The sequence below is a fragment of the Heterodontus francisci genome, unplaced genomic scaffold (assembly GCF_036365525.1).
Source record: "Heterodontus francisci isolate sHetFra1 unplaced genomic scaffold, sHetFra1.hap1 HAP1_SCAFFOLD_452, whole genome shotgun sequence".
Classification (NCBI taxonomy): Eukaryota; Metazoa; Chordata; class Chondrichthyes; order Heterodontiformes; family Heterodontidae; genus Heterodontus; species Heterodontus francisci.
The window spans coordinates 1,069,382-1,087,799 of record NW_027141290.1 but is presented as its reverse complement, the minus strand read 5'-3'; the positions used below and the strand labels follow the sequence as shown (position 1 = coordinate 1,087,799).

The 18,418-nt window shown below is 47.6% G+C and overlaps 1 protein-coding gene across 1 annotated transcript in view; it reads left to right on the top strand.

Moving 5' to 3' along the window:
* The first annotated feature begins 1,184 nt into the window (after window positions 1-1,184).
* Window positions 1,185-18,418, top strand: part of LOC137362634 (putative uncharacterized protein DDB_G0282281) — a 70,243-nt gene continuing 53,009 nt past the window's right edge. Inside the window, exon 1 of the mRNA XM_068026984.1 lies at window positions 1,185-1,285. Coding sequence (XP_067883085.1) covers window positions 1,185-1,285 — 101 coding nt within the window. The remainder of the gene's footprint in view (window positions 1,286-18,418) is intronic.

The window sequence follows — 18,418 nt, the reverse complement described above, 5'->3', positions numbered from 1 at the left end:
AGAAGTAGAGAGAGGGAGTGTTAGGTAGGGAAAGACAGATGGACAGATAGAGAGAGAGAGACAGAGATAGAAGGAGAGAGAAGGAGAGACAGAGAGAGAAAGACAGATGGAGGAACAGAGAGAGACAGAGAGACAGGCAGAGACAGAGATAAAAGGAGAAAGACGGAGAGACAGGGAGAAAAAGACAGATGGAGGGACAGTGAGAGAGACTGAGAGAGTGACAGAGACAGAGATAGAAGGAGAGAGAGGGAGAGACAGAGAGGGAAATACAGATGGAGGGACAGAGAGAGACAGACAGGGAGAGAGGCAGAGAGAGAGAGAGAGAAGGAGAGAGAGAAGGAGAGAGACGGAGAGACAGAGAGGGTGAAGACAGATGGAGGGATCGAGAGAAAGAGACAGCCATAGAAGGAGAGAGAGGGAGTGACAGGGCAAGGAAAGACAGATGGCGGGACAGAGAGAGAGACAGTTAGAGAGGCAGTGATAGAGATAGAAGTAGAGAGAGTGAGTGACAGGGGGTGGGGAAGATAGATGGAGAGACAGTGAGAGCAGGAGAGGGAGTGAGAGACAGAGAGGGAAAGACAGATGGAGGGACAGAGAGAGAGAGAGAGGCAGAGATGGAAGGAGAGAGAGGGATTGACAGGGAGGGAAGACTGATGGAGGGACAGACAGAGAAACATTGATTGGAGAGAGAGGGAGATACAGAGAGGGAAAGACAGATGGAGGGACAGAGAGAGAGACAGAGAGAGAAGGAGAGAGTGGGAGAGACAGAGAGCGAAAGACAGATGGAGAGACAGAGAGAGAGACAGAGATCTCTCCCGATGTTTCTGTCTCCATACCGATATCTTAAATCGTTGTGCTCACAGCAGTGAAGGATTACATCAAAATAATTTTTCTTACGTTCTCCCTTTCAATCGACCTCGCAATCTCTCCCTCTCCAACCTTGTCCCTCTGCACAGCACTCCCTCTTTCTGCATATCTAACCCTCTCTCCCTCTGTCTCTCTCCTAGTGTCAGAGATGGCAGGAGGGAGAGACAGAGAGGAAGACAGAGAGAGTATGTTGAAGGAACTATACCCTATTCCTAAGCTGTGCTGAACCTGCTCTGGGAGTGTTTGAGGGGCGACATTAATCGGCCGTGTACAGTCCTGTATCAGGCTGTGAAGAAGCACAGCTTGTTCAGTGTACAATGGGTCAAAGGGAACGATTCACCCCTGTCTGCTACTTGGAAGAGAGACTGACCTTAACATCAAGGCAGCGTTTGACCGAGTGTGACATCGAGGAGCCAGAGTAAAACTGAAGTCAGTGGGAATCCGCTACTTGGACTCATACCGAGCACAAAGGAAGATGGTTGTGGTTGTTGGAGGTCAATCATCTCAGTCCCAGGACATCACTGCAGGAGTTCCTCAGAGTAGTATCCGAGGCTCAACCATCTTCAGCTGAGATCCCAGGAGAAAATACTGAAAAACTGAGCAGGTCAAGCAGCATCTGTGGAGAGAAAAACAGAGGTAGTGATTCAGCTCGATGCTTTCCAGATTTCCAAGATCCACAGTATTTTGCCTCAGATAATGAAGCAATCCAAAGCCACAGACCCGGACAACATTCAGGTTTGGGACGACCAGTGGGAAGTAACATTCATGTCACACAAGTGCCAGGCAATTTCCATCTGCAACAAGAGAGAATCCAACCACCTCCCCTTTGCATTCAAAGCATTATCCCATCGCTGAATCATCCAGCGTCAACATCCTGGGGAAACATTGACATCAAACTTAACAGAACGAAACACATCAATAGTTTCTTCAACCAGTGGCTGGTGGGTGTCTGGAACTCACTGCCTGAAAGGATGAGTGTAAAATGGGTGGTTGATGGCCGGCACAGACTGGGATGGCCAAAGGGCATGTATAAGTGCTGTATGTCTCTGTGTCTCTAAAAGATGGTTAGAGGCAGAAACCTTCATCACATTTAAAACAATCTCTTGGATATTCACTTCTCCATATTTAAAATGGGTAAGGAAGAACTCTCCTCATCTGCACTGCCCCATCAAACAATCTCAGAGAAGGTACAGCACAGGTTAGATACATGGTAAAGCTCCGTTTAAACTGTCCCTGGAGTGAAGGATTAACCCGACTCACTCACTGTGCCCGGCTCAGCCTCAAGACTCACCTGCCTCAGTCACTGAGACGCTCCTGCATCACTTGCCTTAATGTAAGCGGATGCCGGGTTTGGGAGCAGGACAGGCACACGGGATAAGGACGACTGCTCATGTGAAGGATAAGCACCAGTAATCCCTCAGAGAATCAGAACAGACCAGCGAGACTCAGAAAAGGAAACTTGTGTTGAATTTGTGAGTCTTGCATTGTGGAATGCTTTAGTATTTGTTGAGAATGTTGATCCAGTGACATTTTGCCCCAGTGGGATGAATAGATACTATATGACTTGATTACAACAGTAAGGTACCGTGTGTCCTGTAAATATGCACTGAAATAACAATGTAACTGATCAATTTTCAGCTGAATACTATGACTACAGTTATACCTGGATCCTGTTCTATATGTGCTGCCATACCTGCTATATGTGAGAATGTACATACGACATGATGGGATGAAGTCAAAGTGGCCACTTTTTATATTTTTAGACTATGCCCCAAGTTCCTGACTCCACAGCCAAAGGGAATATTTACTCTCAGTCCACTCTTTCAGTTTCCCTTATTATTTTATAAACCTTCAACAAATCACCCAATAACCTTCCGGGTGAAAAATCTTTTCCTCAAAACCCCTCTAAACCGCGTGCCCCTTGCCTTCAATCTCTGCCCCCTGGTTATTGACCCCTCCGCTACGGGAAAAAGTTTCTTCCTATCTAACCTATCAATGCCCCTCATAATTTTGTACACCTCAATCAGGTCCCCCCTCAGCCTTCTCTGCTCTAAGGAAAACAACTCCAGCCTTTTCAGTCACTCTTCATAGCTGAAATACTCCAGCCCAGGCAACATCCTGGTCAATCTCCTCTGCATCTTCTCCTGTGCAATCACATCATTCCTATCGAGTGGTGCCCAGAACTGTCCACAGTACTCCAGCTCTGGCCTAACCAGTGTTTTATATAGCTCCATCATAACCTCCCTGTTCTTATATTCAATGCCTCAACGAATAAAGGCAAGTATCCTCGATACCTTTCTAATAACCTTGTCGACCTGCGCTGCAGCCTTCAGTGATCTATGGACAAGTACACCAAGATCGCTCTGAAGCTCGGTACTTCCTATGCTCCTCCAATTCATTGGATATTCCCTCGCCTTGTTAGTCCTTCCAAAATTCTATGTAACCTATCATATGGATAACCTTTAATCTTGCGGTGCATGTGTAATGTTTAATTTCTGAAAGGCAGACAGAGTAAAGCTTAACGTACTCCAAAAAACTCAAGACGTTTGGCATTTATTACCTTATCGCCTCAAATCTGTCGTTAAGTTGGACTCACCTTGTGAATAATTCTTTTTAAGTTGCTTTTCCGACAATACGAGTGTAAATCGATTTGCAGCATCCCATCATATAATATACACTGCTGTCTAATTTGTCTGAATACAGACATAAAATATCCACAAATATTGCTATTTATTCCGGGGCAGACAGGTGAAGTGTTTATTTTGCCTGCGATTTAACTCAACACCCAATGATAGCCAACATGGTGGGAAATAGTGATAGACAGAGAGAGAGGAACAGCGGCAGAGTATCAGAGAGATAGGGAGAGATAGAAATGGAGAGAGAACAGAGAGATAGTGAGGGATAGAGACAGAAGCAGAGAGATAGTGCCAGGAGACCCTTTAGAAGCAGGGGGACGGGGAGACAGGTTGTGTGGGGACCCTGGGGTAACGTTATAGATAGACAGGGTAGATGTAGGTAAGATGTTTCTCCTGGTTGAGGAGTCTAGAACCAGGGGACATAATTTCAAAATAAGGGGGAAGCCACTTGGGACAGAGATGAGGAGAAATGTCATTACTCAGAGGGTTGTGAATCCTCGGAATTCTCCAAGCCAGAGGGCTGTGGACGCTCAGTCATTGAGTATGTTTCAAGCAGAGATTGACAGATTGCTGAATACCAATGACATAAAGGGTATGAGGATAGTCTGGGAAAAACACATTGAAGTGGATGATCAGCCATGATCGTCTTGAATGGCGGAGCAGGCTCGATGGGCTGAATGGCCTACTCCTGTTCCTATATTCCAAAGCTGCCGAAATAGTTTCTCGCAAACTACCCCATCAGTTCCCCTTAATATCTCAACAACTTTGATCAAATCACCTTGATCCTCCTAAATTCCAGGGAATAAATCCCCAGTTTGTGTAATATCACCTTGTAATTTAAAACTTGGAGTCCAGTTATCATTCTGGTAAATCTGCACTGCACTCAAATGGACACGGACCTCCCTTTTCACCATTTATAAAGGAGTCTGTTCTAGTCTTTTTTACTTTCATTGAAGTTTATCTACCACAGTTTTGTCCATTCACTTCAGATATCTCTTTGCATTGTTCTGCTTCCAGCTACACTGCTTACAATGCTGCCTATTTTTGTGTCATTGGTAAACTTGGCTCTGTTGCATTCTACCACATCATCTTAAATCGTTAATAATTGCAGATAAACTGACACACACACGGGCTTTGCACTGGTAGACAGCAGTGAATCATTCAATCCTAGAGGCTTTTCAATTCAAGATTTATGTTTATTTTTAGAAAAAAGAGAATTAAAATTCACAACAGCCCAGTGTGGGATTTGAACTCCTGCTTTTTCAATCATCAGCTCAGGCCTTCAAATCAAAACCCATAAAAAGAGATTCATTTTCCGACTGCTGTTGTCTGACTGACTGAGGTTTTGTATATTGTTCCCTTCTCCTCTTCTTCCATGTGTTTGAAGTCTTTGAAGTTTGTCAGACATTGGTAAACTACTTCATGTGGTGTTCTGTAAATACCTTTAATTCTGTGTATCTGCAAGGGACACAATTCAAATTCTCACCTTATTGCATCAACCAGAACCTGCAGGTCCATTCAAACAACGATATTTCCTGTCTCTGCAAAGACAGCTCACACTTCCACAATGCAGGAATGTGTGAATGGAAACAGCTTTTGACACATTTCCAACACGTTTGCTAACACTTTTCAGGATGAAGCTAAATTCAACTCACAGATTCCAAGCGCCAAATTGAGCTTCTGGGTAAAACAGGTAACATTGATGAAATCCCAGATCTCTCTGTCCTGTCAACCATTCTAACATTGTACCATTTAGTTTATATCACTCGTCTTCCTTCCAAAATGCATCACTTCACATTTCTCAGCATTGAAGTTAACCTGCCCTGTGTCTGTCCAATGATAGGTTGGATAGTAAGCTGTCAAGAAGCCATAAATTGTCTGCAAAGAGATGTCCATAGGTAAAGTGAGTGAGCAAAAAATTGTCAGATGGAGTACAATGTGGGATAATGTGAGCTTGTCCACTTTAGCAGGAAGAATAAAAATCAGTAGATTATTGAAATGGAGAGACACGGCAGAACTGTACGGTACAGAGGGATCTGGGTGCCGTGGTACATGAATCATAAAATGTTACCATGCATCTGCAGCGAGTGATTGGGAAGGCAAGTGGAATGTTGTTGTTTATTCCAAGGTGAATAGAATATAAAAGTAGGGAAGTGTTGTTACAGCTGCACAGGGCAAAAGTTAGACGACGTCTGCAGGATTGTGGACACTTTTGGTCTCCTTACTGAAGAAATTATGGAATTGCATTCGAAGTAGTTCAGAGAAGGTTCACTGGGCTGATTCCTGGGATGAAGGGGTTATCTTATGAGGAAAGGTTGAACAGGTTGGGTCTATACCCACTGGAGTTTAGAAGAATGAGAGGTGATCTGAGTGAAACTTCTCAGGTCCCGAGGGGACTGGACAGGGTGGATGCTGAGAGGATGTTTCCCCTTGTTGGGGAGACTAAAAATAGGGGACACAGTTTAAAAATTAGGAACGTCCCATTTAAAACTGAGATGAGGAGAAATGTGTTTCTCTCAGAGGTCGGGGGGGGGGGGGGGGTCAGTCTGTGGAATTCTTCTTCCCCAGAGAGCTTTGGAGGATAGATCATAGAATATATTCAAGGCCAATTTTGATAGATTTTTAATCAATTAGGGAGTTAAGGGTTATGAGACGCAGACAGGAAAGTGGAGTTGATTTCACAATCAGATCAGCCATTGAATGGCAGAGCAGTCTCGAGTGGCCAAATGGCCTACTCCTGCTCCTAATTCATTTGTTCTTGTGTGTTCCATTTCACCAGACTGCCGCTATCCTCCTGAAGTCTGCTACTAGTCCCTTCCCGGTTTATTACATTGCAGATGTCACAAACATTGGCAAACATTGAAGTTATGCCCTGAAAACACAAGTCCAAGTCATTAGTATATATCAAAAAGTTCAGTGGTCCTAATATAAACCTCCACTGTATACCTCCCTCCAGTCTGAAACAACCATTGTCCACTCTCTCAGCCAATGTCGTATCCACTCAGCCACAGCCCCTTTCATCGCTGGAGCACCAATATTGCTAACTGGTCAATTAGGAGGCATCGTTAAGTCCTCCCCATGAGGACCCTGGTCCCAGACCTCTCTGTTTGCACTCTCCCATCAACATTCCCCACACAGGTACAGCATGGATTAGATACAGAGTAATGCTCCTTCTACACTGTCCCATCCGACAGTCCCAGGACAGGAACATCATGGGGTGGATACAGAGCGAATGTCACTCTGCACTGTCCGAAACAGACAGAGAGATAAAGAGAGAGAATTAGAGAAATAGAGGGAGACACAGACACAGGGTGACTGAGAGTGAAAGAAGGATATTTAACATCAGACATAGGAAGATGAGGAGGCAATTTAACCCCTCGACCCTGTTCCAGCATTCAATGAGATCAGGGCTAAACTGTGATCTAGCTAACACCATATGCCATTTATCTCTTAATACCGCTGGTTAAAAAAAATTATGATACTCAAATTTAAAAATTTACATATGTCTCAGCATCAATTGCTGTTTGTGGAAGAGAGTTCCACACTGTTACCACACCTGGTGTGTTGAAGTGTTTCTTCATTTCGCTCCTGAAAGGTTTTGACACTAAGTTTAGATTTTTAGACGGTGCCCACAAGTTCCTAACTCCGCAGCCAGTGGGAATAGTTACTCTCTGTCTACCCTATCAGTTTCCCTTATTGTCTTGAAAACATTCATCTAATCACCCCATAACCTTCAAAATTCCAGGGATACAGAGTAAATCTCCAGCTACAGTGTCCCATTAATCATTCCCAAGCTAAGCACAATGTTGGGTTTGACACAGTGTAAATTTCCCTCTACACTGTCCCATCACACACTCCCAGGGCAGGAACATCATGGTTTGGATACAGAGTGAATCTCACTCCACACTATCCGATAGAGACTGGTACAGAGACAGAAAGAGAGAAACAGAGAGACAGAGACTGACAGGGTGACTGACAGAGAAAGAAGGTTATTTAACAGGGGATATTGGAAGAGGAGGATGCAATCTAACCCCACAACTCTGTTTCTGCATTCAATGAGATCATGGCTGATCTGTGACGTAACTTACACCATATATCCTGCCTTTGACCCTTATCTCTTAATACCTTTGGTGAACAAGAACCTATCAATCACAGGTTTAAAAATTAACCAATAAGCCAGCATGAAATTTCCACAACCAATATCATGAGGGTGTGATGGGTCCCACAGTGGAATAGTTGGCTGAATATTTAAAATGGAGGCTGTTCCTTCTGTATCATCAAAAGTGTCTGCCTGGGCACCAACTTCATCTGCATTCCTCCCTCTCACGATTTTTTTTTCTCTCCATACTATCTCAAATATGTTTGTGTACACAGCAGTGAAGGATTAAATCAAGTTAATATGTCTTACATTATCCTCTTCATCCAACTCAACAATCTCTTTCTCTCTCCAAGTTTGTCCCTCTCTACAGGCCTTCATATCTAACCCTCCGGACCTCTGTCTCTCTCCTACTGTGAGTGATAGCAGACAGAGAGAGACAGAGATAGAAGGAGAGGGAGGGAGTGACAGAGAGGGAAAGACAGATGGAGGGATAGAGAGAGTGAGACAGAAATAGAAGGAGAGAGGGTGTGACAGAGAGGGAAAGGCAGATGGAGGGTCGGAGAGAGAGGCAGAGAGAGAGAGAGAAGGAGAGATTTCGAGAGACTGAGAGGGAAAGTCAGTTGGAGAGGCAGAGAGAGAGAGAGAGGCAGAGATGGAAGGAGAGAGAGGGAGTGACAGGGAGGGAAAGACAGATGGAAAGACAGAGAGAGAGACAGAGATAGAAGGAGAGAGAAGGAGTGATGGGGATGGGAAGACAGATGGAGAGACAGAGAGAAAGAAGAGTTGAAGGATAGAAAGGGAGTGACAGGGATGGAAAGACTGATGGAGGGACTAACTGAGAGACAGAGAGTGAAGGAGAGAGATGGAGTGATAGGGAGGGAAAGACAGATGGACAGATAGAGAGAGAGAGAGACAGAGAAAGATGGAGAGAGACAGATGGAGAGACAGAGAGGGAAAGACCGATGGATGGATAGGCAGAGATAGACAGAGATAGAAGGAGAAAGACAGAAAGACAGAGAGGGAAAGACAGATGGAGGGACAGAGAGAGAGACAGAGTGAGTGGCAGAGACAGAGATAGAGGGAGAGAGAGGGAGTGACAGGAAGGGAAAGAGAGATGGAGGGACAGAGTGAGAGACAGAGATAGAAGGAGAGAGGGAGAGACAGAGAGGGAGTGACAGGGAGGGAAAGACAGATGGAAAGACAGAGAGAGAGACAGAGATAGAAGTAGAGAGAGGGAGTGTTAGGTAGGGAAAGACAGATGGACAGATGGAGAGAGAGAGACAGAGATAGAAGGAGAGAGAGGGAGTGACAGAGAGGGAAAGACAGATTGATGGACAGAGAGGGCGACAGAGATAGAAGGAGAGACATGGAGAAACAGGGAGGGAAGGACAGATTGAGAGGGATAGACAGAGATAGAAGGAGAAAGGTGGAGAGACAGAGAGTGAAAGACAGATGGAGGGACAGAGAGGGAGACAGAGTGAGTGGCAGAGAGAGAGACAGAGAGAAGGAGAGAGGGAGTGTCAGGAAGGGAAACACAGATGGAGGGACAGAGATAGAGACAGAGAAAGGAGAGAGATGGAGAGACAGAGAGGGAAAGACAGATGCAGGGACAGAGTGAGAGATAGAAAGAGATAGAAGGAGAGAGAGGGAGTGTCAGGAAGGGAAAGACAGATGGAGGGACAGAGAGAGAGGCAGAGAGAGAAGGAGAGAGACAGTGAGACAGAGAGGGAACGACAGAGAGAGGGACAGAGAGAGAGACAGTGACAGAGAGAGAAGGAGAGAGAGGGAGAGACAGAGAGGGGAAGACAGATGGAGGGACAGAGAAGGAGACAGAGAGAGAGGCAGCTAGAGAGAGAGAAGGAGAGAGAGAAGGAGAATGATGGAGAGACAGAGAGGGAAAGACAAATGGAGGGACATGAGAGAAAGACAGAGAGAGTGGCAGAGACAGAGATAGAAGTAGTGAGAGGGAGTGTCAGGAAGGGAAAGACAGATGGTGGGACAGAGAGAGAGAGAGACAGGGAGAGAGATGGAGTGACAGGGAGGGAAGGACAGATGGAGCGATAGAGAGAGAGAGATGGAGTGACAGTGGGGGGAGTCAGATGGAGGATTAGAGAGAGAGACAGAGAGAGAAGGAGAGAGAGGGAGTGTTCGGGAGGGAAAGACAGATGGAGGGACAGAGAGAGAGAGAGAGAGAGATAGAAGGGGAGAAAGGGAGTGACAGGGAGGGAAAGACAGAAGGAGGGATAGAGAGAGAGAGACAGAGAGAGAGGCAGAGACAGAGAGAGAAGGAGAGAGACGGAGAGACAGAGAGAAGGAGAGAGAGTGACAGAGAGGGAAAGACAGATGATGGGACAGAGAGAGAGACAGAGAGAGGAGAGAGATGGAGAGACAGAGAGGGAAAGACAGATTGATGGACAGAGTGAGAGACAGACAGAGATAGAAGGAGAGAGAGGGAGTGTCAGGAAAGGAGAGACAAATGGAGGGACACAGAGAGGGGCAGAGAGAGAGGCAGAGACAGAGAGGGAAGGAGAGAGACAGAGAGACAGAGAGGGAAAGACAGATGGAGGGACAGAGAGAGAGAGACAGAGACAGAGAGAGAAGGAGAGAGAGGGAGAGGCATAGAGGGAAAGACATAAAGAGAGACAGAGATAGAAGGAGAAAGAGGGAGAGACAGAGAGGGAGAGAGAGATGGAGGGACAGAGAGAGAGACGGCGAGAGAGGCAGCGAGAGAGAGAGAAGGAGAGAGATGGAGAGACAGAGAGGGAAAGACAGATGGAGGGACAAGCGAGAAAGACAGAGAGAGTGGCAGAGACAGAGATAGAAGTAGTGAGAGGGAGTGTCAGGAAGGGAAAGACAGATGGAGGGACAAAGTGAGAGACAGAGAGAGAAGGAGAGAGATGGAGTGACAGGGCAGGGAAAGACAGATGGTGGGACAGAGAGACAGAGAGAGAGGCAGAGATAGAGATAGAAGGAGATAGAGGGAGTGACAGGGGGTGGGGAAGATAGATGGAGAGACAGAGAGAGAGAGACAGAGAGGGAAGGAGAGAGAGGGAGAGAGACAAAGTAAAAACGACAGATGGAAAGACAGAGAGAGAGAGGCAGAGAGAGAAGGTGGGAGAGTGAGAAACAGAGAGGGAAAGACAGATGGAGGGACAGCGAGAGAAAGGCAGGGATGGAAGGAGAGAGAGGGAGAAACAGACAGGGAAAGACAGATGGAGAGACAAAGAAAGAGAGAGACACACAGAGAGAGGCAGAGATAGAATGAGAGAGAGGGAGTGCCAGGGAGGGAAATACAGATGGAGGGACAGAGAGAGAGAGAGAGACAGAGAGAGAGACAGGGATAGAAGGAGAGTGAGGGAGTGTCAGGGCGGGAAAGGCAGAAGAAGGGTCAGAGAGAGAGGGACAGAGATAGAAGGAGAGAAAGGGAGTGTCAGGGAGGGAATGACAGATGGAGGGACAGAGTGAGCGACAGAGAGAGTAGGAGACAAAATGGAGTGACAGGGAGGGAAGGACAGATGCAGGGATATCGGGATAGAGAGAGAGACAGAGATAGAAGGACAGAGATGAAGTGTCAGGGAGGGAAAGACAGATGGAGAGACAGAGCCAGAGAGACAGAGATAGAAGGAGAGACAGGGAATGACAGGGACGGAAAGACAGATGGAGAGAGAGAGAGAGAGAGAGAGAGAGAGAGGCAGAGATGGAAGGAGAGAGAGGGAGAAACAGAGAGGGAAAGCCAGATGGAGGGACAGAGAGAGAGACAGAGATAGAGGGAGAGAGAGGGAGTGACAGGAAGGGAAAGAGAGATGGAGGGACAGAGTGAGAGACAGAGATAGAAGGAGAGAGGGAGAGACAGAGAGGGAGTGACAGGGAGGGAAAGACAGATGGAAAGACAGAGAGAGAGACAGAGATAGAAGCAGAGAGAGGGAGTGTTAGGTAGGGAAAGACAGATGGACAGATAGAGAGAGAGAGACAGAGATAGAAGGAGAGAGAGGGAGTGACAGAGAGGGAAAGACAGATTGATGGACAGAGAGGGCGACAGAGATAGAAGGAGAGACATGGAGAAACAGGGAGGGAAGGACAGATTGAGAGGGATAGACAGAGATAGACAGAGATAGAAGGAGAAAGGTGGAGAGACAGAGAGTGAAAGACAGATGGAGGGACAGAGAGGGAGACAGAGTGAGTGGCAGAGAGAGAGACAGAGAGAAGGAGAGAGGGAGTGTCAGGAAGGGAAAGACAGATGGAGGGACAGAGAGAGAGACTGAGAAAGGAGAGAGATGGAGAGACAGAGAGGGAAAGACAGATGCAGGGACAGAGTGAGAGATAGAAAGAGATAGAAGGAGAGAGAGGGAGTGTCAGGAAGGGAAAGACAGATGGAGGGACAGAGAGAGAGGCAGAGAGAGAAGGAGAGAGACAGTGAGACAGAGAGGGAAAGACAGAGGGAGGGACAGAGAGAGAGACAGTGACAGAGAGAGAAGGAGAGAGAGGGAGAGACAGAGAGGGGAAGACAGATGGAGGGACAGAGAAGGAGACAGAGAGAGAGGCAGCTAAAGAGAGAGAAGGAGAGAGAGAAGGAGAATGATGGAGAGACAGAGAGTGAAAGACAAATGGAGGGACATGAGAGAAAGACAGAGAGAGTGGCAGAGACAGAGATAGAAGTAGTGAGAGGGAGTGTCAGGAAGGGAAAGACAGATGGAGGGACAAAGTGAGAGACAGAGAGAGAAGGAGAGAGATGGAGTGACAGGGCAGGGAAAGACAGATGGTGGGACAGAGAGACAGAGAGAGAGGGAGAGAGATGGAGTGACAGGGAGGGAAGGACAGATGGAGCGATAGAGAGAGAGAGATGGAGTGACAGTGGGGGGAGTCAGATGGAGGATTAGAGAGAGAGAGACAGAGATAGAAGGAGAGAGAGGGAGTGTTCGGGAGGGAAAGACAGATGGAGGGACAGAGAGAGAGAGAGAGAGATAGAAGGGGAGAAAGGGAGTGACAGGGAGGGAAAGACAGAAGGAGGGATAGAGAGAGAGAGAGACAGAGAGAGAGGCAGAGACAGAGAGAGAAGGAGAGAGACGGAGAGACAGAGAGAAGGAGAGAGAGTGACAGGGAGGGAAAGACAGATGGAGGAACAGAGAGAGGGACAGAGATAGAAGGAGAGATTGGGAGTGACAGAGAGGGAAAGACAGATGATGGGACAGAGAGAGAGACAGAGAGAGGAGAGAGATGGAGAGACAGAGAGGGAAAGACAGATTGATGGACAGAGTGAGAGACAGACAGAGATAGAAGGAGAGAGAGGGAGTGTCAGGAAAGGAGAGACAAATGGAGGGACACAGAGAGAGGCAGAGACAGAGGCAGAGACAGAGAGAGAAGGAGAGAGATGGAGAGACAGAGAGGGAAAGACAGATGGAGGGACAGAGAGAGAGACAGAGACAGAGAGAGAAGGAGAGAGAGGGAGAGACATAGAGGGAAAGACAGAAAGAGAGACAGAGATAGAAGGAGAAAGAGGGAGAGACAGAGAGGGAGAGAGAGATGGAGGGACAGAGAGAGAGACGACGAGAGAGGCAGCGAGAGAGAGAAGGAGAGAGATGGAGAGACAGAGAGGGAAAGACAGATGGAGGGACAAGCGAGAAAGACAGAGAGAGTGGCAGAGACAGAGATAGAAGTAGTGAGAGGGAGTGTCAGGAAGGGAAAGACAGATGGAGGGACAAAGTGAGAGACAGAGACAGAAGGAGAGAGATGGAGTGACAGGAAGGGAAAGACAGATGGAGGGACAGAGAGAGAGACTGAGAAAGGAGAGAGATGGAGAGACAGAGAGGGAAAGACAGATGCAGGGACAGAGTGAGAGATAGAAAGAGATAGAAGGAGAGAGAGGGAGTGTCAGGAAGGGAAAGACAGATGGAGGGACAGAGAGAGAGGCAGAGAGAGAAGGAGAGAGACAGTGAGACAGAGAGGGAAAGACAGAGGGAGGGACAGAGAGAGAGACAGTGACAGAGAGAGAAGGAGAGAGAGGGAGAGACAGAGAGGGGAAGACAGATGGAGGGACAGAGAAGGAGACAGAGAGAGAGGCAGCTAAAGAGAGAGAAGGAGAGAGAGAAGGAGAATGATGGAGAGACAGAGAGTGAAAGACAAATGGAGGGACATGAGAGAAAGACAGAGAGAGTGGCAGAGACAGAGATAGAAGTAGTGAGAGGGAGTGTCAGGAAGGGAAAGACAGATGGAGGGACAAAGTGAGAGACAGAGAGAGAAGGAGAGAGATGGAGTGACAGGGCAGGGAAAGACAGATGGTGGGACAGAGAGACAGAGAGAGAGGGAGAGAGATGGAGTGACAGGGAGGGAAGGACAGATGGAGCGATAGAGAGAGAGAGATGGAGTGACAGTGGGGGGAGTCAGATGGAGGATTAGAGAGAGAGAGACAGAGATAGAAGGAGAGAGAGGGAGTGTTCGGGAGGGAAAGACAGATGGAGGGACAGAGAGAGAGAGAGAGAGATAGAAGGGGAGAAAGGGAGTGACAGGGAGGGAAAGACAGAAGGAGGGATAGAGAGAGAGAGAGACAGAGAGAGAGGCAGAGACAGAGAGAGAAGGAGAGAGACGGAGAGACAGAGAGAAGGAGAGAGAGTGACAGGGAGGGAAAGACAGATGGAGGAACAGAGAGAGGGACAGAGATAGAAGGAGAGATTGGGAGTGACAGAGAGGGAAAGACAGATGATGGGACAGAGAGAGAGACAGAGAGAGGAGAGAGATGGAGAGACAGAGAGGGAAAGACAGATTGATGGACAGAGTGAGAGACAGACAGAGATAGAAGGAGAGAGAGGGAGTGTCAGGAAAGGAGAGACAAATGGAGGGACACAGAGAGAGGCAGAGAGAGAGGCAGAGACAGAGAGAGAAGGAGAGAGATGGAGAGACAGAGAGGGAAAGACAGATGGAGGGACAGAGAGAGAGACAGAGACAGAGAGAGAAGGAGAGAGAGGGAGAGACATAGAGGGAAAGACAGAAAGAGAGACAGAGATAGAAGGAGAAAGAGGGAGAGACAGAGAGGGAGAGAGAGATGGAGGGACAGAGAGAGAGACGACGAGAGAGGCAGCGAGAGAGAGAAGGAGAGAGATGGAGAGACAGAGAGGGAAAGACAGATGGAGGGACAAGCGAGAAAGACAGAGAGAGTGGCAGAGACAGAGATAGAAGTAGTGAGAGGGAGTGTCAGGAAGGGAAAGACAGATGGAGGGACAAAGTGAGAGACAGAGAGAGAAGGAGAGAGATGGAGTGACAGGGCAGGGAAAGACAGATGGTGGGACAGAGAGACAGAGAGAGAGGCAGAGATAGAGATAGAAGGAGATAGAGGGAGTGACAGGGGGTGGGGAAGATAGATGGAGAGACAGAGAAAGAGAGACAGAGAGGGAAGGAGAGAGAGGGAGAGAGACAAAGTAAAAACGACAGATGGAAAGACAGAGAGAGAGAGGCAGAGAGAGAAGGTGGGAGAGTGAGAGACAGAGAGGGAAAGACAGATGGAGGGACAGCGAGAGAAAGGCAGGGATGGAAGGAGAGAGAGGGAGAAACAGACAGGGAAAGACAGATGGAGGGATAGAGAGAGAGACACACACAGAGAGAGGCAGAGATAGAAGGGGAGAGAGGGAGTGACAGGGAGGGAAAGACAGATGGAGAGACAAAGAAAGAGAGAGACAGAGAGAGAGGCAGAGATAGAAGGGGAGTGAGGGAGTGTCAGGGCGGGAAAGGCAGAAGAAGGGTCAGAGAGAGAGGGACAGAGATAGAAGGAGAGAAAGGGAGTGTCAGGGAGGGAAAGACAGATGGAGGGACAGAGTGAGCGACAGAGAGAGTAGGAGACAGATGGAGTGACAGGGAGGGAAGGACAGATGCAGGGATATAGGGATAGAGAGAGAGACAGAGATAGAAGGACAGAGAAGGAGTGTCAGGGAGGGAAAGACAGATGGAGAGACAGAGCCAGAGAGACAGAGATAGAAGGAGAGACAGGGAACGACAGGGACGGAAAGACAGATGGAGAGAGAGAGAGAGAGAGAGGCAGAGATGGAAGGAGAGAGAGGGAGAAACAGAGAGGGAAAGCCAGATGGAGGGACAGAGAGAGAGACAGAGATAGAAGGAGAGAGAGGGAGTTTCAGGGAGGGAAAGACAGATGGAGGGACAGAGAGAGAGAGAGGCAGATACGGAAGGAGAGAGAGGGAGTGACAGCGAGGGAATGAAAGATGGAGGGACAAGGAGAGAGACAGAGATAGAAGGAGAGAGAGGGAGTGTCAGGGAGGGAAAGACAGATGGAGGGAAAGACAGATGGAGGGACAGAGAGAGTGAGAGACAGAGAGAGAAGAAGAGAGATAGAGTGTCAGAAAGGGAAAGACAAAGAGGGAAGGAGAGAGTGGGAGTGACAGATATGGAAAGACAGATGGAGAGACGAGAGAGAGACAGAGATCTCTCCCGATATTTCTGTCTCCATACCTATCTCTTAAATGTTTGTGCACACAGCAGTGAAGGATTACATCAAATTAATTTCTCTTACATTCTCCCTTTCAATCGACGCCGCAATCTCTCTCTCTCGCCAACACTGTCCCTCTCCACAGCACTCCCTCTGTCTGCGTATCTAACCCTCTCTCCCTCTGTCTCTCTCACGTGTCTGAGATTGCAGGAGGGAGACACAGAGAGAGGAAGACAGAGAAAGAATGTTGAAGGAACTATACTCTATTCCTGAGCTGTGCTGAACCTGCTCTGGGAGTGTTTGATGGGTTACATTAATCGGCCGTGTACAGTCCGGTATCATGCTCTGAAGAAACACAGCATGTTCAGTCTGCAACTTGTCAAAGGGAACGATTCGTTCCTGTCTGCTACTGGGAAGAGAGACTGACCTGAACATCAAGGCAGCGTTTGATCGAGTGTGACATCGAGGAGCCCGAGTAAAACTGAAGTCAGTGGGAATCCGCTGGTTGGAGTCATACCGAGCACAAAGGAAGATGGTTGTTGTTGTTCGTGGTCAATCATCTCAGTCCCAGGACATCACTGCAGGAGTTCCTCAGGGCAGTTTCCGAGGCTCAACCATCTTCAGCTGAGATCCCAGTAGGAGAATGCTGGAAATACTGAGCAGGTCAAGCAGCATCTGTTTAGAGAAAAACAGAGGTAGTGTTTCAGCTCGATGGTTTCCAGATTTCCAGCATCCACAGTAATTTGCCTCAGATAATGAAGCAATCCATAGCCACGTGCACCAAGACCCGGACAACATTCAGGCTTGGGCCGACCAGTGGGAAGGAACATTCATGTCACACAAGTGCCAGGCAATGACCATCTGCAACAAGAGAGAATCCAACCACCTCTCCTTGGCATTCAAAGCATTATCCCATCGCTGAATCCCCCAGTGTCAACATCCTGGGGTAACATTGACATCAAACTTAACTGAACGAAACACAGTAATAGTTTCTTCACCCAGTGGCTGGTGGGTGTCTGGAACTCACTGCCTGAAAGGATTAGGATAAACTGGGTGGTTGATGGCCGGCACAGACTGGGCGGGCCGAAGGGCATGTATAAATGCTGTATCTCGCTATGACTCTAAAGGATGGTAGAGGCAGAAACCCTCATCACATTTAAAACAATCTCTTGGATATTCACTTCTCCATATTTAAAATGGGTAAGGAATAACTCTCCTCATCTGCCCTGCCACATCAAACAATCTCAGAGAAGGTACAGAACAGGTTAGATACAGAGTACAGTTCAGTTTAAACTGTCCCTCGAGTGTCGGATTAACGCGGGTCACTCACTGTCCCCGGCTCAGACTCAAGTCTCACCTGCCTCAGTCACTGGGACGCTCCTGTATCATTTGCCTTAATGTAAGCGGATGCCGGGTTTGGGAGCAGGACAGGCACACGGGATTAGGACGACAGCTCATGTGAAGGATAAGCATCAGTAATCCCTCAGAGAATCAGAACGGACCAGCGAAACTCAGAAAAGGAAACTTGTGTTCAATCTGAGAGTCTTGCACTGTGGAATGCTTTAGTATTTGGTGAGAATGTTGAGCCAGTGCCATTTTGCCCCAGTGGGATGAATAGAAACGATATGACTTGAATACTACAGTAAGGTACCGTGTGTACTGTAAATATGGAATGAAATGACTGAAATAACAATGTAACTGATCAATTTTGACGTGAATTCGATGACGACAGTTTGAATCATAGAGTTATACGGCACAGAAACAGGCCTTCGGCCCATCGTGTCTGTTGCCACCATGAAGCACCGACCTATTCCAGTCCCATTTCCAAGCACTTGGCACGTAGCCTTTTATGCTATGGCGTTTCAAGTGCTCATCTAAATACTTCTTAAATGTTGTGAGGGTTCCTGCCTCTACCACCCCTTCAGGCAGAGCGTTCCAGATTCCAAACACCCTCTGGGTGAAAGATCTTTTCCTCAAATCCCCTCTAAACCTCCTGCCCCTTACCTTCAATATATGCCCCTCGGTTATTGACCCCTCCGCTAAGGGAAATAGTTCCTTCCTATCCAACCTATCAATGCCCCTCATAATTTTGTACACCTCAATCAGGTCCCCCCTCAGCCTTCTCTGCTCTAAGGAAAACAACTCCAGCCTATTCAGTATCTCTTCATAGCTGAAATGCTCCAGCCCAGGCAACATCCTGGTCAATCTCCTCTGCATCCTCTCCAGTGCAATCTCATCCTTCCTATCGTGTGGTGCCCAGAACTGTACACAGTACTCCAGCTGTGGCCTAACCAGTGTTTTATATAGCTCCATCAGAACCTCCCTGTTCTTATATTCTATGCTTCAAGTAATAAAGGCAAGTATCCTATATACCTTCCTAACCACCTT